The 27,578-nt window shown below is 44.8% G+C and overlaps 2 protein-coding genes and 1 pseudogene across 2 annotated transcripts; all 3 read left to right on the forward strand.

Annotated features, from left to right (window-relative positions):
* The first annotated feature begins 2,846 nt into the window (after positions 1–2,846).
* LOC123125716 (putative ripening-related protein 4) lies at positions 2,847–3,458 on the forward strand. The gene is made up of 2 exons (XM_044546184.1): positions 2,847–2,926; positions 2,981–3,458. Exons 1-2 carry the CDS (start codon positions 2,847–2,849, stop codon positions 3,456–3,458), a joined length of 558 nt encoding a protein of 185 aa, XP_044402119.1.
* A 1,269-nt stretch (positions 3,459–4,727) lies between these two features.
* Positions 4,728–5,780, forward strand: LOC123121001 (putative ripening-related protein 4). Its single transcript, XM_044540956.1, has 3 exons — positions 4,728–4,746; positions 5,260–5,284; positions 5,435–5,780. Exons 1-3 carry the CDS (start codon positions 4,728–4,730, stop codon positions 5,778–5,780), a joined length of 390 nt encoding a protein of 129 aa, XP_044396891.1.
* Positions 5,781–20,240: 14,460 nt separating this feature from the next.
* LOC123121002 (putative ripening-related protein 4) lies at positions 20,241–22,739 on the forward strand (annotated as a pseudogene).
* The last annotated feature ends 4,839 nt before the right edge of the window (positions 22,740–27,578 follow it).

Here is a 27,578-nt window from a genome sequence, read left to right on the forward strand (position 1 = left end):
CAAGGAAAAATATGGTTGCAGTACAAATCACCAAATTGGGCCAGAATGCAAAAGAGGTTGATCCACTCAAATTTTTCAAAGAACATCACTGGGTTTTTGCTTGAAGATGAATTGTATGCATCGACTGACATCTCCAAACACTTGGATGAATTTTTAAAGAAATATTTAAATGGGTTGTAGTGCAAAAGTGCCTACTGGACCAGATTGGAAAAGTTGGTGTAGAGCTCAAAATCCCCAATGGCCAAAAGGTATTTTTGCATAAAAGTGATGTGGGAACATCACATGTCATCCCCAAATTTTGGTGGAAATTTTAAATGCATTTGTCAAGTGGTTGCAGTGCAAAACAGGCTCCAAATGCAAAAGAAATCATTTTAAAAGAATAAAACTCTGAGAAAATAAATCTTGCAACATTTGAATCCACTGATAAATAATTGTTTCATCATAGAGAGTATTCAAGTTCAACATCCACTCTTTGAGATTTTTTCTACTTGAAGTAAAAATCCATAATAACAAAAGGGTAAATCTTGACAAATGGAAAAGTTTTATTTCCTGGCAACATTTTAATAGATAAAACAAGGCCAAAATTTTGGGGTGTCACATCATACGGATAGTATAAACTAGTTAGTTAGTTGCACTACTTTCCCGTGAATTTCATTCACTCGGTTATTCACAAATGACTATTAGTGGAAGCTCCATGCCAAAATTCCATTCAGTGAAACAAAGAAGGCGATTGTTTAAAAATATTTGTTGCACGCCCAATTGTTATAAGCCCGAAGGTTGCAGAACACCAACCATCGGTTGGTTGCAAAACCAAAGAAAGAGACTCAATTAGTGCAAAAGAAATTCAAATATATTGTAAAAATATCCAAACTTTTGTGACTTATTAATATCATTATTATTTTCTATGTGAGGTGTATATAAACCCACGAACTAAAGGGTATTTCCCACCAGGGCATGCTCTACCATATTTGATGATTTACAGGTAACATACTTATATTTATACCCAATAAAAGAGAATTCAAAATTCATTTGAATTCTATGGGCGGTAAAATACCGAGATTTCTGAGTTTTTCCAAAAACCGATTCTTTCGGTGCCTCCCAAGAAAACACCTGGTATGGAGAAGGGTGTGAAAGGTAGCTGCTAGAATTACAAAGCCCTTTGAGTAACACCAAATAGAAAATTACAAGAAAAATTGGATACAAGGTTAATCACAAGTGAGTTACATTTGTAACAATTCAATCTATCTTTATGTCATTCTGACGTACATCACTCTTGATATAGATAGTCTCAACTAGTTACTTACACTACTTCACTGTGCATGTCATTCACTCGGATCTTCACGCATGTATCCACCTCGACTATTAATGGAAGCTCCATGCCAAAAGTTCATTCACTAAAACATAGACATATATTTCACTATTTATACACAAAAACATTGAATTCTTCGGGCGGTAAAACTCGATGATTTTTGAGTTGTTCCTAGAATCGGTTCTTTCAACGCCTCTTGGAAAGAAACACCAGTATTAAGAAAAAAGAGAACCCAAACCGATGTGGATGGAGATGGTGAAATTAAAAAGCGCTTTGAGTACCACGAAATTACAAATTGCCAGTGAATATACAAAGGGAAACTCTAGTGCATTACATCTGTAATAATTTAATCCGGTGGTGTATTACTTTGATGTTGCCGAGCTACACCTTAATCTTGGTGGATTCCATCCCATATATAATATAAGAAATCTGGAAACCTATGTCGCTCATACGGATAGTATAAACTAGTTAGTTAGTTGCACTACTTTCCCGTGAATTTCATTCACTCGGTTATTCACAAATGACTATTAGTGGAAGCTCCATGCCAAAATTCCATTCAGCCAAACAAAGAAGGCGGCTGTTTAAAAATATTTGTTGCACGCCCAATTGTTATAGGCCCGAATGTTGCAGAACACCAACCATCTGTTGGTTGCAAATCCAAAGAAAGAGACTCAATTAGTGCAAAAGAAATTCAAATATATTGTAAAAAAAATCCTAACTTTTGTGACTTATTAATATCATTATTATTTTCTATGTGAGGTGTATATACACCCACGAACCAAAGGGTATTTCCCACCAGGGCATGCTCTACCATATTTGATGATTTACAGGTAACATACTTATATTTATACCCAATAAAATAGAATTAAAATTTCATCTGAATTCTATGGGCGGTAAAATACCGAGATTTCTGAGTTTTTCCAAAAGCGATTCTTTCGGTGCCTCCAAAAAAAACACCTGGTATGGAGAAGGGCGTGGAAGGTAGCTGCTGGAATTACAAAGCCCTTTGAGTAACACCAAATAGAAAATTACAAGAAAAATTGGATACAAGATTAATCACAAGTGAGTTACATTTGTAATAATTCAATCTATCTTTATGTCATTCTGATGTTACCGAGCTAGACCTTAATCTTGGCGGCTTCCATCCCTATATATAATACAAGTAGGAAACGTACAACACTCTTGATACAGATAGTCTCAACTAGTTACTTACACTACTTCACTGTGCATGTCATTCACTCAGATGTTCACGCATGTATCCACCTTGACTATGAACGGAAGCTCCATGCCAAAAGTTGATTCACTAAACGAAAGAAGAGACGGTTGTTTACAAGTATATGTTGCACGCCCAAATGTTACAAGCCCGAAGGTTGCAGAACATCAACCATCTCTGGGTTACAAAACCGAAGAAATGAGACTGAATTAGCTGTTCCTTGGGGCTTGGGCCCTATATAAAGAACATGGATCAACCAATATATCCTCACAAATGCACAAGCACAAATTGCAGATTTGGAAGCAAGGTGAGTACCTCACAGACATGGCTAACTTGAAGAAGCTATTAGCTATGTTTGCTCTCGTGATGTTCCTGTCACAGTTCCGCGTCCATGGTGTCTCCGTGTCTGTGGGCAGCAGCGCGAACGTTACCTCATAGACCAAACATCTTCGCGGCAGGTGCCACATCAGTGGCTTCCTGCATGGAAAATCCGGCGACTGCAACAGGGATCACGGCTCGGTCTGCTGTAAAGACGGTCACCGCTACCCGCAATTCAGGTGCTCACCCACGGTGTCGGCCGATACGCCGGCGATCCTAACTCTAAATAGCTTCGCACGAGGTGGAGACGGTGGCGACAAATCGTTCTGCGACAACCGCTTCCACAAGGACACCAAGCTGGTGGTGGCGCTGTCCACGGGGTGGCTGCGCCTGGACGGCAAGCGCAGGTGCAACAAGATGATTCGCATCAACGGGAACGGGCGTGCCGTGCTGGCCAAGGTCGTCGATGAGTGTGACTCGGTGTACGGCTGCGACGCCGAGCACAACTTCGAGCCACCGTGCCCATACAACGACGTAGACACGTCACCGGCCGTGTGGAAGGCGCTGGGGCTCAAGGAGGAGATTCGAGTGTTCAAGATCACTTGGTCTGATGTGTGAGCTATGCCATGAAGACCTTGCATTAAGCTATGTACACGCAGACATGCGGAAACGTAGATGTGTGCGTTGTCCTCTTGGTGGTGGAGTTGCTGCTAATTAAAATAAGCCACGACTCGCTTGTATTTTATATTTTCACAACTTTATATATTTGTCCTGTCTCGATGCTATATTTATGATTCACATGTATATGATATTTTTCATGCTTTATGTATTTACCTTGTTTCCGTGCTATATGTATTATTTACGTTTATTTAATATTTTTTGAGATTTATGTATTTGCCCAGTTTGGTTACAATATGAAATGAAATTGGCAAATACATCAATTTTTAGTTCAACAAGACCTTGCATATATGACTGAATACACACACACAAACTACCATATGTGATGTTATGCTGGTCATAGACATATATTTCACTATTTATACACAAAAACATTGAATTATTCGGGCGGTAAAACTCGATGACTTTTGAGTTGTTCCTAGAATCGGTTCTTTCAGTGCCTCCTGGAAAGAAACACCAGTATTAAGAAAAGAGAGAACCCTAAACGATGTGGATGGAGATGGTGAAATTAAAAAGCGCTTTGAGTACCACGAAACAACAAATTGCCAGTGAATATACAAAGGGAAACTCTAGTGCGTTACATCTGTAATAATTTAATCCGGTGGTGTATTACTTTGATGTTGCCGAGCTACACCTTAATCTTGGTGGATTCCATCCCATATATAATATAAGAAATTTGAAAACGTATGTCACTCATACGGATAGTATAAACTAGTTAGTTAGTTGCACTACTTTCCCGTGAATTTCATTCACCCGCTTATTCACAAATAACTATTAGTGGAAGCTGCATGCCAAAATTCCATTCAGTGAAACAAAGAAGGCGGCCGATTAAAAATATTTGTTGCACGCCCAATTGTTATAAGCCCGAAGGTTGCAGAACAGCAACCATCTGTTGGTTGCAAAACCAAAGAAAGAGACTCAATTAGTGCAAAAGAATGTCAAATTTAATGTAAAAAAATTCCAAACTTTTGTGACTTATTAATATCATTATTATTTTCTATCTGAGGTGTATATACACCCACGAACTAAAGCGTATTTCCCACCAAGGCATGCTCTACCATATTTTATGATTTACAGGTTACATACTTATATTTATACCCAATAAAATAGAATACAAAATTCATTTGAATTATATGGGCGGTAAAATACCGAGATTTCTGAGTTTTTCCAAAAACTGATTCTTTCGGTGCCTCCCAAAAAACACCTGGTATGGAGAAGGGCGTGGAAGGTAGCTGCTGGAATTACAAAGCGCTTTGAGTGACACCAAATAGAAACTTACAAGAAAAATTAGATACAAGGTTAATCACAAGTTACAATTCAGTCTATCTTTATATTATTCTGATGTTACCGAGCTAGACCTTAATCTTGGCGGCTTCCATCCCCCAGATATAATACAAGTAGGAAACGTACATCACTCTTGATACAGATAGTCTCAACTAGTTACTTACACTACTTCACTGTGCATGTAATTCACTCGGATGTTCATGCATGTCTCCACCTCGACTATTAATGGAAGCTCCATGCCAAAAGTTCATTCAACAAAATAAAGAAGAGACGGTTGTTTAAAAGTATATGTTGCACGCCCAAATGTTACAGGCCCGAAGGTTGCAGACCATCAACCATCTCTTGGTTACAAAACCGAAGAACGAGACTGAATTAGATAACCCTGTTGTTGTTCCTTTGGGCTTGGGCCCTATATAAAGAACATGGATCAACCAATATATCCTCACAAACGCACAAGCACAAATTGCAGATTTGCAAGCAACGTGAGTACCTTACAGACATGGCTAACTTGAAGAAGCTATTAGCTATGTTTGCTCTCGTGATGCTCCTGTCACAGCTTCGGTCCATGGTGTCTCCGTGTCTGTGGGCAGCAGCGTGAACGTTACTACAGAGACCAAACATCTTCGCGGCAGGTGCCACATCAGTGGCTTCCTGCATGGCATATCCGGCGACTACAACAGGGATCACGGCTCGGTCTGCTGTAAAGACGGTCACCGCTACCCGCAATTCAGGTGCTCGCCCCCGGTGTCGGCCGATACGCCGGCGATCCTAACTCTGAACAGCTTCGCACGAGGTGGAGACGGCGGCGGCAAATCGTTCTGCGACAACCTTTTCCACAAGGACACCGAGCTGGTGGTGGCGCTGTCCATGGGGTGGCTGCGCCTGGACGGCAAGCGCAGGTGCAACAAGATGATCCGCATCAACGGGAACGGGCGTGCCGTGCTAGCCAAGGTCGTCGATGAGTGTGACTCGGTGTAAGGCTGCGACGCCGAGCACAACTTCGAGCCAACGTGCCCATACAACGACGTAGACGCGTCACCGGCCGTGTGGAAGGCGCTGGGGCTCAAGGAGGAGATTGGAGTGTTCAAGATCACTTGGTCTGATGTGTGCACTACTAGGAAAAGGCCTACTAGTGGCGCACCAGTTTTGCCTACTAATGGCGCACTACTGGTGCGCCACTAGTACCACGCCACTAGTATTAAATACTAATGGCGCACCACTGGTGCCCCATTAATATCTGGTATACTAATGGCGCATCACGCCGTGCGCCATTAGTATAGACCAACATGCGCCATTAGTGTGCCTCCTAGGTGGTGATATTTACACAGGTGCTTTGCCATACTAATGGCGCACTGTGGGGTGATGCACCATTAGTATCATTTGGTATACTAATGTCGCACGTTGGGGTGATGCGCCATTAGTATGAATATTAGGGATTATTTTTTTCTTTTCTGATATTTGCACAGGTTACAAAATATATTATTGGACAGAATATAGACAGCACCACACGGCAACAGTAGATTCATCGAATACAATAGAAGAGTAGTCTCCGAATACAATTCATCATATTAGTCTCCGAATTCAAAAGACCGAACAAAGATAGAACATTACAAGTCTCGAGACCGCGAGTAGCGAGTTTGTCTTCACATTACAAGTCGATATCGATCATCTAAACTACCATCACATAGAAGAGAGTTGCGGTCATCACGATGAGCATCATCGCGATGAAACTGGTCTTCATCCGGTTCCTCCAACGCTCCCTCCTCTCTCCCGCTAGATAGCGCACGTATCTAGATTCCGCCTCCGCCCTAGTGGTGTACCCTTTGTAACTGTTACCGCTGAAACGGTGAACCTGTCTCCGACACTCCTCCCAGTCATCGTAGACTCCGGGAACCTTACCCTTGTACACAACATACGACGGCATCTCTATGCACTAGCCAAACAACAGACAATACATAAGCAATATATAAGTACACAACAAAAGGATCGGAAGAGAAAAGCAAGACATTAATAGCACGATTCATGGTCCTACTAATAAATAGCATCGATTACATCTAAGTTGAACGATTGTCCAAACCAAAGAGACATACAAGTTCATTAAAGTTTAATTACAACATGAGCTAATCGATGTTTCAGAACTACACATAGCATCACTACTTTCGACTCAACTCATGGGACCGGAGCGTGGATGAAGCCGCCGTCTGTCGTGATGGTCATGAAGTCGCGGGCGTTGTCAGCCTGCATTTGTAGCGTTGTGTCTATCTCACTGTTGGACGGTTGATATTTGAGGTAGAACTGCCCCGAGGTACGAAGGACATCTTGATGGATGATTTCTGCAAACTCCGACTGGATGCGAAAGAATTCTTGTCGGATGTCCGCGTCCTGGATTGCCGCCAAGCTTGCAGCCCAATCTTTGAGATTATTTGGTAGTAGAAGGTGATTATGGTCCCGTACGATCGCCCGCATGTGATGGAGGGTGTAGTAGGCATCCTTCTGACCGCCAGGCGGCTGCTTGACGCAGGGGAACGTTGTATTGTGGGTGAACACGTGCCTGCCGTACCTACGAGCTGGCCTCTTAAAGGTGCCTCCAGATGCGGCGTAGCCGGGGAGAGCATCATCAAGAACTTTCTTGATATTTGTGTAGTCTATCTTGGAGTCACGGTCTGGGTCGTAATACGTGGCCATCGAATATTTCGGGCTTAAGAGGATGAGTGTGCAATGTGTGTCACTGCACAGAACACGGAATGTTAGAAAAAAAAGAACGATCGAAATCTAAGAAATCATATGTTACGGGGCGGTTAGGGGATGACTTACTCGGGAAAGTAAGGCACGAGGAAGTTATCCTTATCTGGGTTTGCCAGAATGACGCCTTCGAGGTGTGAACTCGCGACTTGCCGGTCCCCAGCGCTGCCCAAGATCTTGGCACGCATGTAGAAGGGGTCGACTATCACAATGTCCGGGGTCTTGTCTCTAATGATCCGCATCTCCATACTCAGCGAAAACAGCCGAACGAAGGTGTAGTGCAGCGGATGAAGGTTAAACATAGCAAAGATGCCATCAAACCGTAGGACGATCGTACCCCCGACGACGCTATCCACAAAGCCCTTGCCCTCTGGCACCTTGGCCACGAAAACCGGGTATGCCACATCATTCTCTCTGAGACGCCGCTTCTCCAAAGAAAGAACACTGTCATGCAGACTCCGCATAGCACCGGTTGCAGCATTGGGCATATTTGTCGGGTAGCATCCCCCTACCCGCCACATGCACCCTCCTCGAGATATCCTTAGGTGAAGGTGGCCCGTCCTGAGCACGGATCATACTCGGTGCCGGCTGCCTCGCACCGGCGCCCTTGTTAGTCTTTCGTTTCCATCCCTTCTTCTTGATCTGCTGTAATGGGATCGAGTTCTGCTCACAGACCGCCTTCTTGAGCGTGTTGGGGCTAATAATATTTCGCACCTTAGCTATCTGAGGCTCGGTGAAGGCGGCAGCTGGAGGCGTCTCCTGAGAACTGAACGCCAGACGACGCCTGTTGCAATTGGGTTTCTCCGCCGTACCAGCTAGATTGCGGTCGTCTTTTTCAGGGTTGGCTTCTTGAGAAGGAGGCCCACAGAACTCGTCACCGTACCCATGTTCGGCAAAGTACTTATCGACGTTGGAAAATGTACCATCGTCGTTGTCGTCGTCGTCCGGATCCTGTGCCATATGCATGTCCGGATCCTATGCCATAGGGATGTCCGGCATGTCCGGTAGCGTTGCGGCGTTCTTGCCATGGCTTGGCGCTGGCACGACTGGCGGTCTTGTCTGTGGGGTGGTGTCCCCCGCCCCCAAATGAATCTGGCTCTTTGGCCAAAGCAGGGGCCAGCTTACGCAGGCGTTGAGGGTCATCACATCATCTTCGTCGGCCCCAGCGGGTCGAATCGGAGGTAACAACTCGTCGCAGCTTGGCAGCACCCGAACCAGTTCAACCCTATACAAGGTGGGTGGCATCGGATTACCGTGGAACACGCGGTTGCCCGGTTGAACGATTTTGCCCTTGGCGACATCGACCAACTCGCCGCCCACGAAGTGCAGGAGAGTGCAAGGAACGTCGGTGGTGCCCTGCGAAAACATGTAGGGCCTCAGGGATGCCCAGTCAAAGGCAAGGAGATGAAGTCATCGGCCGAGAGGCTTAGTTACCGTGATGCCGTCGAGCTCGGCTAATGTCGAGGCACCGCCAACGGCGGGCGTGCAACTGACGGAGGGGCCGCTTGCTGGCGAGGTGCCGGCCGGCGTACACCCGGATGCATTAAGGTCCAATGCCCGTGTCGGCGCCGGAGACACGAATACCGCCTCCGCCGAAGACACCAATGGCGCCGTCTGCGCGTTGTGCGAGTTGCTGGCCGTGAAGCTGGGAACCGGGGGAGGCCCCTGTTGGCCGCCCGCAATCCACGTCGTCAGCCCCTGAATCAAGGTAGGCACCATGGCGGTGAGCGTCGTTCCCAGTTGTTGTTGCACTTGCTCTTGGACAATCTCTGGAATCCGTGCCACTTGTGCCTTGAGTTCTTGAACCTTGCGCGATTGGCTTTCCGAGCTGGTCTTTTTCTCCTTTCGCCCACCAGCGGTATAGTATGACGACCATTTTGTGGACAAGCCTTTGCCGGCCACACGACCAGCTGACCACGGCTTACTGAGCTTATCCTTGTTTTTCATTACGTTCAACGCCTTATTTAAAGGGGTGTCAAAAGGGGAGCTTTGAGACGACCCCGCGCTACTGCTTTCAGCCTCCTACAGAAGGAATGTGAACCATTTAGAAATTTGGCTTCATTAATTAGAATGCAACCATATGGAGCTAATTACACGGGGGTGTATTCCTTACCAGAACAAGCTCAAGTGCCCTGGTCTTCGGATCCGTGGTAAGCTCCTTTGTTACCGGGTCCTCCTTGTACCGGGCCCTGACAAAGTTCCTGGTCTGCTTGTCAAGGAATTTCTCGAAGCGGGGCGGTAGGCCTTGCTCGGCACGCTCCGCGTCCTCCTTGTCCCATATAGGCTCCGCCACTCTGTAACCGCCGGGACCGAGTTGGTGGACCCCTAAGTTCAACTGCCACATTTCTTTCCCCCACTGACTTGATTCGGAGGTTGCGCTGCTCTCGCACTTGATCTTGAACTCCTTGTAGTCATCTTCGCTGATCAAAGGATATTTCGCCTTGATCTTCTCATAACTATCACCTTTTTCAATCATTGCCTTCACCGTGCTTCTCCAAGTAGACAGGGCCGTGCTCATCCTCGTGAGGGCGGCACTGTTCACTTTATTCCCTGAGAGGCGTGTGTTTGCAAAGTCAGCGGGGAACTTGTATCGTTCGTGCAGCTTCGTGAAGAGGAGGCTGCGCAAATTCCCTCGGTCCTTATGCCTTAGGTTCTCGGTGTTGATCGAGACGGTGCTCTGGAGAATGCACCCGAGCTGAACCGAGTACCCCTTGACTACTTGTTTGGGCGCCGTTGGATGCCCGTCGAGTTCACTTCAGTAAATTCCTCCTTGACGGTGCCGAGCACGCTCGGGCGCCGGTCCTTCCGTTGCCTCTTCGGTTGGCTGCCATCTGTGCGTGCGCCGCCATCATCAGTGGTGGCATCCTCGGCGGCACCATCTGTGGTGTCATCCCCGAAGCCACTAGGGGTTGTGTAGTCAGGATCGGTGTCTTCCGCGGCGTCCTCATAGCGGTGAGGTTCTTCCTCCAGCTCCTGGGACAGCTCCCAGAATTGCTTGCCGCCCGAACCACCGGCCTCATCGTTGTGGGCCATGTTTCGCTCTAAATAGGAAAAAAGTTTGGTCAAAAAGTTGGTTATTGTCAAGGAACAAGATCATGGTCTCATCATTTAGGGTTTGTCGACACCGAGGCATCATAAAAGCTAAGCTTTTATCATTTAGGGTTTGTCGACGCCGAGGCACCCTAAAAGCCTAAGCGTACATCATTTAGGTTCTCATCGACACCGAGGCACCCTAAAAGCTAAGCTGGGAAGGAGAATTCTAAGTTGGGCCTAATCACTTGGCTCTATTGCCACCTATGGTTTAATGCAGCAAGAATAAAGGGGCAGTTGATCCTAATTAATTAAGTACTAAGACCCCGGCCCATGCATTAGTCACAAGTACCCCATATGTCCTATTTTTAGCAAAGTCATGCTAAAATTCACGGAAAATTTCAGCATGACCTTTGCTGAAAATAGGACATATGGAGTACCCGAATTTGCCGAAACGGAAGTTAATCAACATTCCAGCAAACTCAAGGGCCTCTCGGGGTACCTGCAAAATCATCACGACACGACGGTCGGAGACAAAACCCAGCAAACTAGCAAAGTTACTGACGTGTTTACGGAAATTGTTTTCGGTAAAAGATGATCATCATCTTTACAAGTCTTTCTCAATGGGATCACAAGTAATTCAGAGGCATCACAAGTAATTCAGAGCATCACAAGGCATTAGTAGTTCAGTACATGAACAAGTTTTACAAAGCACATCAATATGTACTGTATTTCATTGTGGAGTGATATACAGTATGTTACAGCAAAGAAACAGCTTAATCCATGCCTCAGCTTATCAATAGTCATTACTTGTCAAATACAGAAGAAGGAACAATTTATTTGTGACATAGTTCCAAATGATGACAGAATAAAGCAACACCCTGCACTAGCCTAAAAACAAGTGAAGTTTCACCCATATAAGAACAAGTGAATTCTAGTCACATTGACACTCCTGGTTTTCTACAAACACCAAGTACTAGGGCACACAAAAGTTCTGAAATTTGTGTGCCTAACTGAATTAACTGAATTTTCAGTAACCGAATAAACTGAATTTTCAAAACTGCAAGAAGCCATTTAAAAAAATCCTCTCATCTCATATGAGGAGTGTTAATCCTAAGACTAATAGTTTGTTGTGCAGTACAGCTACAGTGATGCCCTGTCCATTTGTCCCTCCCCAAATAGATACTATAGTAGCACTGTTGATGCCCTGTTCTTGCTGAACTTTATGACAGTATATACAACAACTTATCCTCTTAAGCCAAAACAACTTTGTAAAAGCCAGATGCAACTTGTTGAGCTAATTTTGTGCAGAACTCCTTGAGGAACTAACAGCAAGGAGTGGCTAGAACTACAAACAGTGGCTAGAACTGCAGATTTACAAATTAAAGGACACAAACTCAAGCAAGCTTCCTGAACAATACCCTGACAGAAAACATAGGACAAGCAATGAATTTCTATAACTAGCAGAGATCATGTGCAGCTGCAGTGACTATCATTTGTATTCTTGTTGCTAAAACTTGCCAAGTTTATGTCTAGGAAAGGAGTATGTAAGTTTGTATTCTCTTCTCTTCTCTGAATGCACTCCTCTCTCCACAAATTCAGAATCAACACAAATCCATATTGATATGCTGCTGCGTCTAGCTGTCAAAATCCGCCATCACCAAGTCTACAGAGACTGGCGTTGAACCTCAGCGAGCTCATTTTTATCCCATGACCAAGAGGCCAAATAAATAGATGCTTAGCCAAGCTCCCAAACAGATGCTTATTTTCTCAAGAGAAAGACAAAACACTGCAGCATTCAAATTCAAAATAAACAAATAAATGTACATATGCTGCAAATTATATGTTTGCCTCAAAAAAACTGTAACACGCTCTTCAGCTAAATAAAACAAGAAACTTATATGGACCATAAAAACACGCACCTAGCAAAATTAAAAGGTTGGCTATGTATGATGAACATGATGAAACAAAATTAGGAGGTTGAGTATGTATGATGAACATGATGAAACAAAATCAATGGTCCTAGGTTGTGCTAAGCTACCACCACAAACTAAACAACGCCAGAACAAAACATAAAAAACAGTATCCATCCCCTCCACTACTTCTGTAATTACACCTCAGTGACAAACTACCCTCACCCGGCAAGAAAGCTCGTCCTAAATGGGCAGAAGAGGTAAATTATCTCTAGTTCCAATCTGCACTAAAGTAGGAACCCAATCTAACAATCATCAGTTACAAAAAGGGCAACAATGTATAGGTAGCACAGCCTGCACATGTCAAATCTTGTTGCTAAATCTTCCTAAAACTTGCCAAATTTATTGCTTACTAAGGTAGTGAACTGATCAGAACTTCAGAACAGTGAGCTTTACATACTAATTTCAGAGGGATTTGAACCTAATTTGACCTAAATTCGAGAGGGATTTGACCTAAACCTAGCAATAGAGAGAAGAAGAGCGCATGGCCGGGAGGGAGGAGAGGAGGAAGAGAGGCAGAGGGAGGAGGGCAATGAAGATTACCTGACCACGATGAGGTGGTGGCCGGAGCGGAGACGATGGAGGGCGGAGACGGCGAGCTTGGGGGAGGCGGGGATAGACGGCGGGGAGGTCGCGAGGTGCTCGGGCCTCCTCTCCTGGTGGACGTGGGGGCGTCGTCGGGGACGAAGACGTCGACGCTGTGGATGTTGCCGCCGCGGGAGGCGATGCAGTCGGAGATCCGGGACGGTGAACTGCGCATGGAGGCCAGGGGAGTCAGTGAGGGGGAGGGGGCTTACGGGCGGAGGAGGACGGGCGGAGGAGGAGGGGGCTTACGGGCGGCGGCGTAGTAGGGGCGGCGGCGCAGTAGGGGCGGTGGCGCAGTGGGTTGGGCAGTGGGTCGGAGAGATGTGAGATTGGGAGAGAAGGACGAACGCGAGATGGACAACACACACAAGGGGGAAGGTTGGTAATGGCGCACCATCTAGGGGTGCGCCATTAGTAACTTTTTTTCTGATAGCAATGGCGCACCCCCCTCTGGTGCGCCATTAGTAACTTTTTTTCCTGATAGCAATGGCGCACCCTCCTGTGGTGCGCCATTAGTAACCTTTTTTTTCATTATTTTTTGTTGCATCTAATAATTTGTTTTTTATCAAATTTATTATTTTCATGAGGACTAGAACAGAAGATATCATCAAATTTGTTTTTTTTTTGAAAATATCATCAAATTTGTTTTTTATTTTTAATTGAAGATATCATCAAATTTGTTATTTGAAAATATCATCAAATTTGTTATTTAAAAATATCATCAATATTTTTTTGGATTTTTAGTTGCATTCCTTTGTGAATTGGTAAAACATTTATGAATATTAAAAAATATCATCAAAATTTCAAAAAATATTAATGAATTCTAAAAGTGCCCATGAAATTTAAAAATATTCATGAGTTCAAAAAATATTAACAAATTCAGACTACGATTACAATCGAGAAATTAAGGCTACAATTTAAATACAATCGATCTTAGCTAGCTATCTGTTCGCAATCTTCTTGCCCTTATTTTTCGTAAATGGAGTTCTTCTCTTCAACGGACGTCCTTTAGGTAGGGTGGTCCTGCTTCTTCTTGTGGTGTATGCTGATACTTCATCGTCGTCGTCATGTTCCATCTTCGGGTCGCCGTACTTGTCGAAGTCTTGCTCATTGGCGACTCCATCCATTCCGATGATCTTACTTTTGCCTCTCCTCACGACAACACGACTGGGCTTTGACGGGTCGGTAATGAAGAAGCATTGGTCCACTTGGGAAGCCAGTACCCATGGCTCATTTTTCGCGGTGACGTTCGCGCCTGCGGTCTTGGATTTGGCTTTGGGTATAACCATGGTGGTGAAATACCGGTCTTCTTTTATGACGCTCTTGGCCCATCTGACACGGAACATCGGGACCTTCTCTCCAGCGTAGCTCAGCTCCCAGATCTCCTCGATCCTTCCGTAGTATCTGTCCTTGTCGTTACCGGTGTAGGATTCCATCGTTACGCCGGAGTTCTGATAACCATCGCTCTTCATGTCCTTGTCCTCGGTGTAGAATGTGTAGCCGTTGATATCATACCCCTCATACGTCATCAGGTTGTGCTCAGTGCCATGTGACAAGGCGAATATGAGTTGTTCTTCCGCGGAAGAATCCTCATGTAAAGGGTATGACAGAAGCTTCTGCTTGAACCAATGCGTGAAACATGAGTTGTGCTCTTTGATTATATCTCCGTCCGTCCTCTATTGGCCTCGGTCATTGTACGTCTTCTCAATAAAGGTTTTGTGCTCTACCACCCAAGAATCGACCACGTCTATGTGTTGTAGCGCGACTAGGTTTGCTCTTTCAAAGTCGGCGAGTCGACCCTCGAAGTCGACATGCATTTCGCGGCGACCCTCACGGTGACCCCATCCAGCGAGCCTGCCGAGGTGCCTGTTGACGGGCAGACCAACGGGGTTCTCGATGCCTAGATAATTCGTGCAGTAGGAGATGCACTCTTTTGTCAGAAAGCCCCTGGCTATGCTTCCCTCTGGACGTGACATGTTGCGAACGTATCCTTTGATGACACCATTCATCCTTTCGAACGGCATCATGCTGTGCAGGAACATCGGCCCGAGTTGGATGATATCCTCCACGATATGGACCAGCAGATGCACCATAACGTCGAAGAATGCGGGCGGGAAGTACATCTCAAGCTCGCATAGTATCACCACGATCTCTTCCTGTAGCCTTCTAAGTTGCCTCACGCCAACCGACTTCCGAGAGATGACGTCGAAAAAGTTGCATAGGCCAAATAGCATTCCACGGACGTGCGCGTCCATGATCCCATGGATTGCAACTGGAAGTATCTGCGTCATCAGCACGTGACAGTCGTGAGACTTCATCCCGCTGAACTTCTGCTTCGCTGAGTCTAGGTATCTGCTTATCTTCCCCGCGTAACCGTAAGGAAGTTTTACTCCTACGAGGCAGGTGAAAAACTGATCGATCTCCTCCTGACTTAGAGTGAAGCACGCGGGAGGGAAGTCATTTCCGGTCTTCTTGGCCTTTTTGCCTTTGCGACGACTTTCCGTGTCCTGCTTCGCCTCATCATCATCATTAGCGTGAAGCTCCTCCCTGATGCCCATTGAGTTCAAGTCTGCCCTTGCTTTCGGCCCATCTTTGGTCCTCTCTGGCATGTTGAGCAGGGTACCAAGTAGACTCTCGCACACGTTCTTCGTGATATGCATGACATCAAGGCTGTGAGGCACACGGTGGATCTTCCAGTACGGCAAGTCCCAGAAAACAGACCTTGTTCTCCATACCTTCAGCAGCGGCTCTGGCTCCTTTCGCTTCTTTCCCGGCTCTGGCGCCTTTTGCTTCTTTCCCGGCAGTGGGCAATCTTTCCAATTTTTCAACAGCTCGTCTATTTCCTCGCCGCTCCTCGTACGCGGGCGTCTTCGGGGTTCGGTTTCACCATCGAACAGATCCTTGCGTTTCCTCCACAGGTCATCGTCGCGAAGCGACCTTTGATGTCCCATGAACACGGTTTTCGAAGACCCGGGATCTCTATCTAGCTGGCGATACGTTGTGTCATCCATGCACCTGACGCATCCAGAAAATCCGTGGACCACCTGCCCGCGAGATATCTGGAAACGAGATAGTCGTGCACCGTCGTGAGCAGTGCGGCTCTCATAGGGAAATATTCTTTCTCTGCGGCGTCCCACGTATTGGCTGGCGTTTTCCACAGCGTGTCTAGCTCCTCTTTCAGCAGCCCCAGATACAGATTGATGTCGTTCCCTGGTTGTTTCGGCCCTTCAATTAGCATACTCATGTGAATGTACTTCCTCTTCATGCACAACCAGGGGGAAGGTTCTACATCCACACAAACACAGGCCAGGTGCTATGTGTCCTTCTCTGGCTGCCAAACGGATTGACTCCATCGGTGCTCGCGCCCAACACGATGTTCCTTGGATCCTTCCCAAATTCTGGGTGTTCGAAGTTCAACGCTTGCCACTAGCTCCCATCCTTAGGGTGACTCAGCATCTTGTCTTTTTTATTTATCTCCGGATCATTTGCGTCATCTTCTCGCTTCTTCTCCTCCCTATCCGCGTGCCAACGCAGGAGCTTTGCTACCTTAGGGTCCGCGAAATACCGCTGCAGACGAGGAGTGATCGGAAAGTACCACACCACTTTTCGAGGAGCTTTCTTCCTCTTCTTGTATCGAGTGACGCCGCACACCGGACATATGGTAGACTCCGCGTGCTCGTCCCGATAAATGATGCAATTGTTCATGCACACATCGTATTTCACGTGCGGTAAATCCAGAGGACACACGATTTTCTTCGCCTCCTCGAAACTGGTCGGGCACTTGTTCCCCTTGGGAAGACGTTCGTGCCAGAATGACATGTTCTAGTCGAAGCATGCGTCGGTCATTTTGTGTTTTACCTTCATCTCCAGAGCCATGAGCGTTACTTTCAGGCGGGTATCCTCGGGCCTACATCCTTCATACAATGGAGTAACCGCGTCTATCTCCAGTTGATCCAGCTTGGCTTTCTCTCGGGCGGCAGCTCTTGCGTTATCCGTCTGCTTGAGAAGCAGCTCTTGAATATGAGGGTCCTGCACCCAGCCCATCGATGGTCCATCGTCGTCTGCTCCGCCGCCATCTTCATCTTCATGATCATGCCCTTCGTCTGCTCCGGCATCTTCCTCATCATCATGTCCGGCATCTTCTACATGATTACTGTGTACAGCATCACCGTCGTGATCATGTCCTGGAGATTCTTCGTCTTCTCGCCCGCCCGAGCCGCGGTGGTTGTCTTGCTGCCCTTCCTCATTTCTTGCCTGGCCCCCATGGACGACTTCATAGTCATCTTCATCACCTTGCCACCGATAGCCATCCATGAAACCACGCAAGAGCAGGTGGTCCCGCACCTGCCCGGAATCCGGGTCCGCAATAAGGCTGTTCAGCTTGCATCTTCGACACGGACATCTTATCTCCGTCTCATTCTTTTGAAGCATCTCGGCCTTCGCGGAGCTCAAAAACCTATTCATGATGCCTTCGGTCATCGTGCGGACCATGGTCGCCTGCGGGGTAGGGCAAAATGATATTTTAGAACCAAGAAAAAATTTGGCATGACTTTCCCTAAAAATAGGACCAAAAAGAATGCATAGTGCCAAAATTCTCGCCGAAACGGAAATGAATCAACATTCCGGCAAAATATTGGCAACTATCGCATTTCAAATACCGGTACCTGCAAACACAAACATATATGCAACACCACAAACATACATAGATCTAGCTAGGCCATAAAAAGTGCATGTGCACATTGTTGGAGGGAGAACAACATAAAGATAGCTTTCCCCTTACTTACCTATCAAAAAAAGGTAATTTAACCACTTAATTTGGATGAATTTATGGTGCAAATGAGGTGAGGAGGAGGAGGCAGCCGAGACAAGCTTGGAGGAGGAGGTGGAGAGAATGAAGTGGGGAAAGTGAGTGGATAGGTGTGGCTGTCCAAAATATCTAGTTGGTCCCAGGTTACTAATGGCGCACCACCTACAAATGCGCCATTAGTAACCTTGGTTACTAATGGCGCACCTGCTGGTGGTGCGCCATTAGTAGTTTCGCAAAAAAAATACACTAATGGCGCACCAGCCTCATAGTTCCCTGGTGCGCCATTAGTATGTTTGGAAAAATAATATAAAAAAATTGTTACTAGTGGCGCACCAGCACATGGTGCGCCACTGCAATATAGTAGTGGCGCACCACATGTCTGGTGCGCCATTAGTGGCCATTTCATCTATAGCCCTTTTCCTAGTAGTGGTGAGCTATGCCATGAAGACCTTGCATTAAGCTATGTACACGCAGACATGCGGAAGCGTAGATGTGTGTGTTGTTCTCTTGGTGGCGGAGTTACTGCTAATTAAAATAAGCCACCACTCGCTTGTATTTTATATTTTCACAACTTTATGTATTTGTCCTATCTCGGTGCTATATTTACGATTCACATGTATATGATATTTTTCATGATTTATGTATTTACCTTGTTTCCGTGCTATATGTATTATTTACGTGTATTTAATATTTTTTGAGATTTATGGATTTGCCCAATTTGGGTACAATATGAAATGAAATCAGCAAATACATCAATTTTTAGTTCAACAAGACCTTGCATATATGACTGAGTACACACACACACAAACACACACACACACTACCATATGTGATGTTATGCTCGTCATAGACATATATTTCACTATTTATAACAAAAACATGGAATTCTTCGGGCGGTAAAACTCGATGATTTTTGAGTTGTTCCTAGAATCGGTTCTTTCAGTGCCTCCTGGAAAGAAACACCAGTATTAAGAAAAAAAGAACCCTAAACGATGTGGATGGAGATGGTGAAATTAAAAAGCGCTTTGAGTACCACGAAACAACAAATTGCCAATGAATATACAAAGGGAAACTCTAGTGCGTTACATCTGTAATATTTTAATCCGGTGGTGTATTACTTTGATGTTGCCGACCTACACCTTAATCTTGGTGGATTCCATCCCATATATAATATAAGAAATATGGAAATGTATGTCACTCATACGGATAGTATAAACTAGTTAGTTAGTTGCACTACTTTCCCGTGAATTTCATTCACTCAGTTATTCACAAATGACTATTAATGGAAGCTCCATCCCAAAATTCCATTCACTGAAAAAAGAAAGCGGTTGTTTAAAAATATTTGTTGCACGCCCAATTGTTATAAGCCCGAAGGTTGCAGAACACCAACCATCTGTTGGTTGCAAAACCAAAGAAAGAGACTCAATTAGTGCAAAAGAAAGTCAAATTTATTTTTAAAAAATTCCAAACTTTTGTGACTTATTATTATCATTATTATTTTCTATGTGAGGTGTATATACACCCACGAACTAAAGGGTATTTCCCACCAGGGCATGCTCTATCATATTTGATGATTTACAGGTTACATACTTATATTTATACCCAATAAAATAGAATACAAAATTCATTTGAATTCTATGGGCGGTAAAATACCGAGATTTCTGAGTTTTTCCAAAAATGGATTCTTTCGGTGCCTCCCAAAAAACACCTGGTATGGAGAAGGGCGTGGAAGGTAGCTGCTGGAACTACAAAGCGCTTTGAGTAACACCAAATTGAAAATTACAAGAAAAAATAGATACAAGGTTAATCACAAGTGAGTTACATTTGTAACAATTCAATCTATCTTTATGTTATTCAGATGTTACCGAGCTAGACCTTAATCTTGGCGGCTTCCATCCCCCAGATATAATACAAGTAGGAAACGTACATCACTCTTGATACAGATAGTCTCAACAAGTTACTTACACTACTTCACTATGGATGTCATTCACCCGGATGTTCACGCATGTCTCCACCTCGACTATTTATGAAAGCTCCATGCCAAAATTTCATTCACTAAACTAAAGAAGAGATGGTTGTTGAAATGTATATGTTGCACGCCCAAATGTTACAAGCCCGAAGGTTGCAGAAAATCAACCATCTCTGGGTTACAAAACCGAAGAAACGAGACTGAATTAGATAACCCAGTTGTTATTCCTTGGGGCTTGGGCCCTATATAAAGAACAGGGATCAACCAATATATTCTCACAAACGCACAAGCACAAACTGCAGATTTGCAAGCAACATGAGTACCTCACACACATGGCTAACGTGAAGAAGCTATTAGCTATGTTTGCTCTCGTGATGTTCCTGTCAGAGCTCCGCGTCCATGGTGTCTCCGTGTCCGTGGGCAGCAGCGCGAACGTTACTACAGAGACCAAACATCTTCTCGGCAAGTGCCACATCAGTGGCTTCCTGCATGGCAAATCCGGCGACTGCAACAAGGATCACGGCTCGGTCTGCTGTAAAGACGGTCACCGCTACCCGTAATTCAGGTGCTCGCCCCCGGTGTCGGCCGACACACCGGCGATCCTAACTCTAAACAGCTTCGCACGAGGTGGAGACGGCGGCGGCAAATCGTTCTGCGACAACTGCTTCCACAAGGACACCGAGCTGGTGGTGGCGCTGTCCATGGGGTGGCTGCGCCTGGACGGCAAGCGCAGGTGCAACAAGATGATCCGCATCAACGGGAACGGGCGTGCCTTGCTGGCCAAGGTCGTCGGCGAGTGCGACTCGGTGTACAGCTGCGACACCGAGCACAACTTCGAGCCACCGTGCCCATACAACGACGTAGATGCGTCACCGGCCGTGTGGAAGGCGATGGGGCTCAAGGAGGAGATTGGAGTGTTCAAGATCACTTGGTATGATGTGTGAGCTATGCCATGAAGACCTTGCATTAAGCTATGTACACGCAGACATGCAGAAGCGTAGATGTGTGCGTTGTTCTCTTGGTGGTGGAGTTGCTGCTAATTAAAATAAGCCACCGCTCGCTTGTATTTGATATTTTCACAACTTTATGTATTTGTCCTGTCTCGATGCTATATTTACGATTCACATGTATATGATATTTTTCTTGATTTATGTATTTACCTAGTTTCCGTGCTATATGTATTATTTACGTGTATTTAATATTTGTTGAGATTTATGTATTTGCCCAGTTTGGGTACGATATGAAATGAAATTGGCGAATACATCAATTTTTAGTTCAACAAGACCTTGCATATATGACTGAGTACACACACACACACACAAACACACACACTACCATATGTGATGCTATGCTGGTCCTAGACATATATTTTACTATTTATACACAAAAATATTGAATTCTTCGGGGTGGTAAAACTCGATGATTTTTGAGTTGTTCCTAGAATCGGTTCTTTCAGCGCCTCCTGGAAAGAAACACCAGTATTGAGAAAAAAAGAGAACCCTAAATGATGTGGATGGAGCTGGTGAAATTAAAAAGCGCTTTGAGTACCACGAAACAACAAATTGCCAGTAATATATAGAGGGAAAGTCTAGTGCGTTACATTTGTAATAATTTAATCCGGTGGTGTATTACTTTGATGTTGCCGAGCTACACCTTAATCTTGGTGGATTCCATCCCATATATAATATAAAAATTTTGGAAACGTATGTCACTCATACGGATAGTTTAAACTAGTTAGTTAGTTGCACTACTTTCCTGTGAATTTCATTCACTCGGTCATTCACAAATGACTATTAATGGAAGCTCCATGCCAAAATTCCATTCATTGAAACAAAGAAGGCGTCTGTTTAAAAATAATTCTTGCGCACCCAATTGTTAGTTGCACTACTTTCCTGTGCATGTCATTCACTCGGATGTTCAGGCATGTCTCCACCTCGACTATTATTGGAAGCTCCATGCCAAAAGTTTATTCACTAAAATAAAGAAGAGACGGTTGTTTAAAAGTATATGTTGCACGCCCAAATGTAACAAGCCCGAAGGATGCAGAACATCTACCATCTCTGGGTTACAAAACCGAAGAAACGAGACTGAATTAGATAACCCAGTTGTTGTTCCTTGGGGCTTGGGCCCTATATAAAGAACATGGATCAACCAATATATCCTCACAAATGCACAAGCACAAATTGCAGATTTCCAAGCAACGTGAGTACCTCACAGACATGGCTAACTTGAACAAGCTATTAGCTATGTTTGCTCTCGTGATGCTCCTGTCACAGCTTCGCGTCCATGGTGTCTCCGTGTCCGTGGGCAGCAGCGCGAACGTTACTACAGAGACCAAACATCTTCGCGGCAGGTGCCACATCAGTGGCTTCCTGCATGGCAAATCCGGCGACTGCAACAGGGATCACGGCTCGGTCTGCTGTAAAGACGGTCACCGCTACCCGCAATTCAGGTGCTCGCCCCCGGTGTCGGCCGACACGCCGGCGATCCTAACTTTGAACAGCTTCGCATGAGGTGGAGACGGCGGCGGCAAATCATTCTGCGACAACCGCTTCCACAAGGACACCGAGCTGGTGGTGGCGCTGTCCACGGGGTGGCTGCGCCTGGACGGCAAGCGCAGGTGCAACAAGATGATCCGCATCAACGGGAACGGGCATGCCGTGCTGGCCAAGGTCGTCGACGAGTGCGACTCGGTGTATGGCTGCGACGCTGAGCACAACTTCGAGCCACCGTGCCCATACAACGACGTAGACGCGTCACCGGCCGTGTGGAAGGCGCTGGGGCTCAAGGAGCAGATTGGAGTGTTCAAGATCACTTGGTCTGATGTGTGAGCTATGCCATGAAGACCATGCATTAAGCTATGTACACGCAGACATGCGGAAGTGTAGATGTGGGCGTTGTTCTCTTGGTGGTGGAGTTGCTGCTAATTAAAATAAGCCACCACTAGCTTGTATTTGATAATTTCACAACTTTATGTATTTGTCCTATCTCGGTGCTATATTTACGATTCGCATGTATATGATATTTTTCTTGATTTATGTATTTCCCTTGTTTCCGTGCTATATGTATTAATTACATGTATTTAATATTTTTTGTGATTTATGTATTTGCTGAGTTTGGGTACAATATGAAATGAAATTGGCAAATACATCAATTTTTAGTTCAACAGGACCTTGCATATATGACTGAGTACACACACACAAACACACACACACACACACACACACACACACACACACACACACTACCATATGTGATGTTATGCTGGTCATAGACATATATTTCACTATTTATACACAAAAACATTGAATTTTTCGGGCGGTAAAAGTCGATGATGTTTGAGTTGTTCCTAGAATCGGCTCTTTTAGCGCCTCCTGGAAAGAAACACCAGTATTGAGAAAAAAGAGAACCCTAAACGATGTGGATGGAGCTGGTGAGATTAAAAAGCGCTTTGAGTACCACGAAACAACAAATTGCCAGTGAATATACAGAGGGAAACTCCAGTGCGTTACATTTGTAATAATTTAATCCGGTGGTGTATTACTTTGATGTTGCCGAGCTACACCTTAATCTTGGTGGATTCCATCCCATATATAATATAAGAAATTTGGAAACGTATGTCACTCATACAAATAGTCTAAACTAGTTAGTTAGTTGCACTACTTTCACGTGAATTTCATTCACTTATTCACAAACGACTATTAATGGAAGCTCCATGCCAAAACTCCATTCATTGAAACAAAGAAGGTGGCTGTTTAAAAATATTTGTTGCATTCCCTATTGTTATAAGCCCGAAGGTTGCAGAACACCAACCATCTGTTGGGTGCAAAACCAAAGAAAGAGACTGAATTAGTGCAAAAGAAAGTCAAATTTATTGTAAAAAAAGTTCCAAACTTTAGTGGCTTATTATTATCATTATTATTTTCTATGTGAGGTGTATATACAACCAGGAACTAAAGGGTATTTCCCACTGGGGCATGCTCTACAATATTTGATGATTTACAGGTTACATACTTATGTTTATACCCTATAAAATAGAATTCAAAATTCATTTGAATTCTATGGGCGGTAAAATACCGAGATTTCTGAGTTTTTCCAAAAAACCGATTCTTCCGGTGCCTCCAAAAAAACACCTGGTATGGAGAAGGGCGTGGAAGGTAGATGCTGGAACTACAAAGCGCTTTGAGTAACACCAAATAGAAAATTACAAGAAAAAATAGATACAAGGTTAATCCCATGTGAGTTACATTTGTAACAATTCAATCTATCTTTATGTTATTCTGATGTTACCGAGCTAGACCTTAATCTTGGCGGCTTCCATCCCCAAGATATAATACAAGTAGGAAACGTACATCACTCTTGATACGGATAGTCTCAACTAGTTACTTTACACTACTTCATTATGCATGTCATTCACTCGGATATTCACGCATGCCTCCACCTCAGCTATTAATGGAAGCTCCATGCCAAAAGTTCATTCAATAAAATAAAGAAGAGACGTTTGTTTAAATGTATATGTTGCATGCCCAAATGTTAAACGCCTGAAGGTTGCAGAACATCAACCATCTCTGGGTTACAAAACCGAAGAAACAATACTGAATTATATAACCCAGTTGCTGTTCCTTGGGGCTTGGGCCCTATATAAAGAACATGGATGAACCAATATATCCTCACAAACGCACAAGCACAAATTGCAGATTTGCAAGCAACGTGAGTACCTCACAGACATAGCTAACTTGAAGAAACTATTAGCTATGTTTGCTCGCGTGATGCTCCTGTCACAGCTTCGCGTCCATGGTGTCTCCGTGTCCGTGGGCAGCAGCGTGAACGTTACTACGGAGACCAAACATCTTCGCGGCGGGTGCCACATCAGTGGCTTCCTGCATTGCAAATCCGGCGACTGCAACAGGGATCACGGCTCGGTCTGTTGTAAAGACGGTCACCGCTACCGGCAATTCAGGTGCTCGCCCCCGGTGTCGGCCGACACACCAGCGATCCTAACTCTGAACAGCTTCGCACGAGGTGGAGACGGCGCCGGCAAATCGTTCTGCGACAACCGCTTCCACAAGGACACCGAGCTGGTGGTGGCGCTGTCCATGGGGTGGTTGCGCCTGGACAGCAAGTGCAGGTGCAACAAGATGAGCCGCATCAATGGGAACGGGCGTGCTGTGCTGGCCAAGGTCGTTGACGAGTGCGACTCGGTGTATGGCTTCGACACCGGGCACAACTTCGAGCCACCGTGCCCATACAATGACGTTCACGCGTCACCGGTCGTGTGGAAGGCGCTGGGGCTCAAGGAGCAGATTGGAGTGTTCAAGATCACTTGGTTTGATGTGTGAGCTATGCCATGAAGACCTTGCATTAAGCTATGTACACGCAGACATGCGGAAGCGTAGATGTTTGCGTTGTTCTCTTGGTGGTGGAGTTGCTGCTAATTAAAATAGCCACCACTCGCTTGTATTTGATATTTTCACAACTTTATGTATTCGTCCTGTCTCGGTGCTATATTTACGGTTCACATGGATATGATATTTTTTTTTATGTATTTACCTTGTTTCGGTGCTATATGTATTATTTACGTGTATTTAATATTTTTTGAGATTTATGTATTTGCCCAGTTTGGGTACAGTATGAAATGAAATTAGCAAATACATCAATTTTTAGTTCAACAAGACCTTGGATATATGACTGAGTACACACACACAAACACACACACACTACCATATGTGATGTTATGCTGGTCATAGACATATATTTCACTATTTATACACAAAAACATTGAATTCTTCGGGCGGTAAAACTCAATGATTTTTGAGTTGTTCCTACAATCGGTTCTTTCAGCGCCTCCTGGAAAGAAACACCAGTATTCAGAAAAAAAAAAAGAGAACTCTAAACGATGTGGATGGAGCTGGTGAAATTAAAAAGTGCTTTGAGTACCACGAAACAACAAATTGCCAGTGAATATACAGAGGGAAACTCTAGTGCGTTACATCTGTAAAAATTTATTCCGGTGGTGTATTACTTTGATGTTGCCGAGCTACACCTTAATCTTGGTGGATTCCATCCCATATATAATATAAGAAATTTGGAAACGTTTGTCACTCATACGGATAGTCTAAACTAGTTAGTTAGTTGCACTACTTTCCCGTGAATTTCATTCACTCGGTTATTCACAAATGACTATTAATGGAAGCTCCATGCCAAAATTCCATTCACTGAAACAAAGAAGGCGGTTGTTTAAAAATATTTGTTGCATGACCAATTGTTATAAGCCCGAAGGTTGCAGAACACCGACCATTTGTTGGTTGCAAAACCAAGGAAAGAGACTGAATTAGTGCAAAAGTAAGTCAAATTTATTGTAAAAAAAGTTCCAAACTTTTGTGACTTATTATTATCATTATAATTTTCTATGTGCGGTGTATATACACCCAGGAACTAAAGGGTATTCCCCACCGGGGCATGTTCTACCATATTTGATGATTTACAGGTTACATAATTATATTTATACCCAATAAAATAGAATTCAAAATTCATTTGAATTCTTTGGGTGGTAAAATACCGAGATTTCTGAGTTTTTCCAAAAACCGATTCTTCCGGTGCCTCCCAAAAAAACACCTGGTATGGAGAAGGGCGTGGAAGGTAGTTGCTGGAATTACAAAGCGCTTTGAGTAACACCAAATAGAAAATTACAAGATAAATTAGATACAGGGTTAATCACAAGTGAGTTACATTTGTAACAATTCAATCTATCTTTATGTTATTCTGATGTTACCGAGCTAGACCTTAATCTTGGCGGCTTCCATCCCCCAGATATAATACAAGTAGGAAACGTATATCACTCTTGATACAGATAGTCTCAACTAGTTACTTTACACTACTTCACTATGCATGTCATTCACTTGTATGTTCACGCATGCCTCCTCCTCGGCTATTAATGGAAGCTCCATGCCAAAAGTTCATTCAATAAAATAAAGAAGAGACTGTTGTTTAAAAGTATATGTTGCACGCCCGAATGTTACAAGCCCGAAGGTTGCAGAACATCAACCATCTCTGGGTTACAAAGCCGAAGAAACGAGACTGAATTATATAACCCAGTTGTTGTTCCTTGGGGCTTGGGCCCTATATAAAGGACATGGATCAACCAATATATCCTCACAAACGCACAAGCACAAATTGCAGATTTGCAAGCAACGTGAGTACCTTACAGACATGGCTAACTTGAAGAAGCTATTAGCTATGTTTTCTCTCGTGATGCTCCTATTACAGCTTCGCGTCCATGGTGTCTCCGTGTCCTAGGGCAGCAGCGCGAATGTTACTACAGAGACCAAACATCTTCGCGGCAGGTGCTACATCAGTGGCTTCCTGCATGGCAAATCCGGCGACTGCAACAGGGATCATGGCTCGGTCTGCTGTAAAGACGGTCACCGCTACCCGCAATTCAGGTGCTCGCCCCCGGTGTCGGCCGACACGCCGGCGATCCTAAATCTGAACAGCTTCGCACAAGGTGGAGACGGCGGCGCCAAATCGTTCTGCGACAACCGCTTCCACAAGGACACCGAGCTGGTGGTGGCGCTATCCACCGGGTGGTTGCGCCTGGACGGCAAGCGCAGGTGCAACAAGATGATCTGCATCAATGGGAACGGGCGTGCCGTGCTGGCCAAGGTCGTCGA

This window comes from Triticum aestivum, chromosome 5D (genome assembly GCF_018294505.1).
Source record: "Triticum aestivum cultivar Chinese Spring chromosome 5D, IWGSC CS RefSeq v2.1, whole genome shotgun sequence".
Classification (NCBI taxonomy): domain Eukaryota; kingdom Viridiplantae; phylum Streptophyta; class Magnoliopsida; order Poales; family Poaceae; genus Triticum; species Triticum aestivum.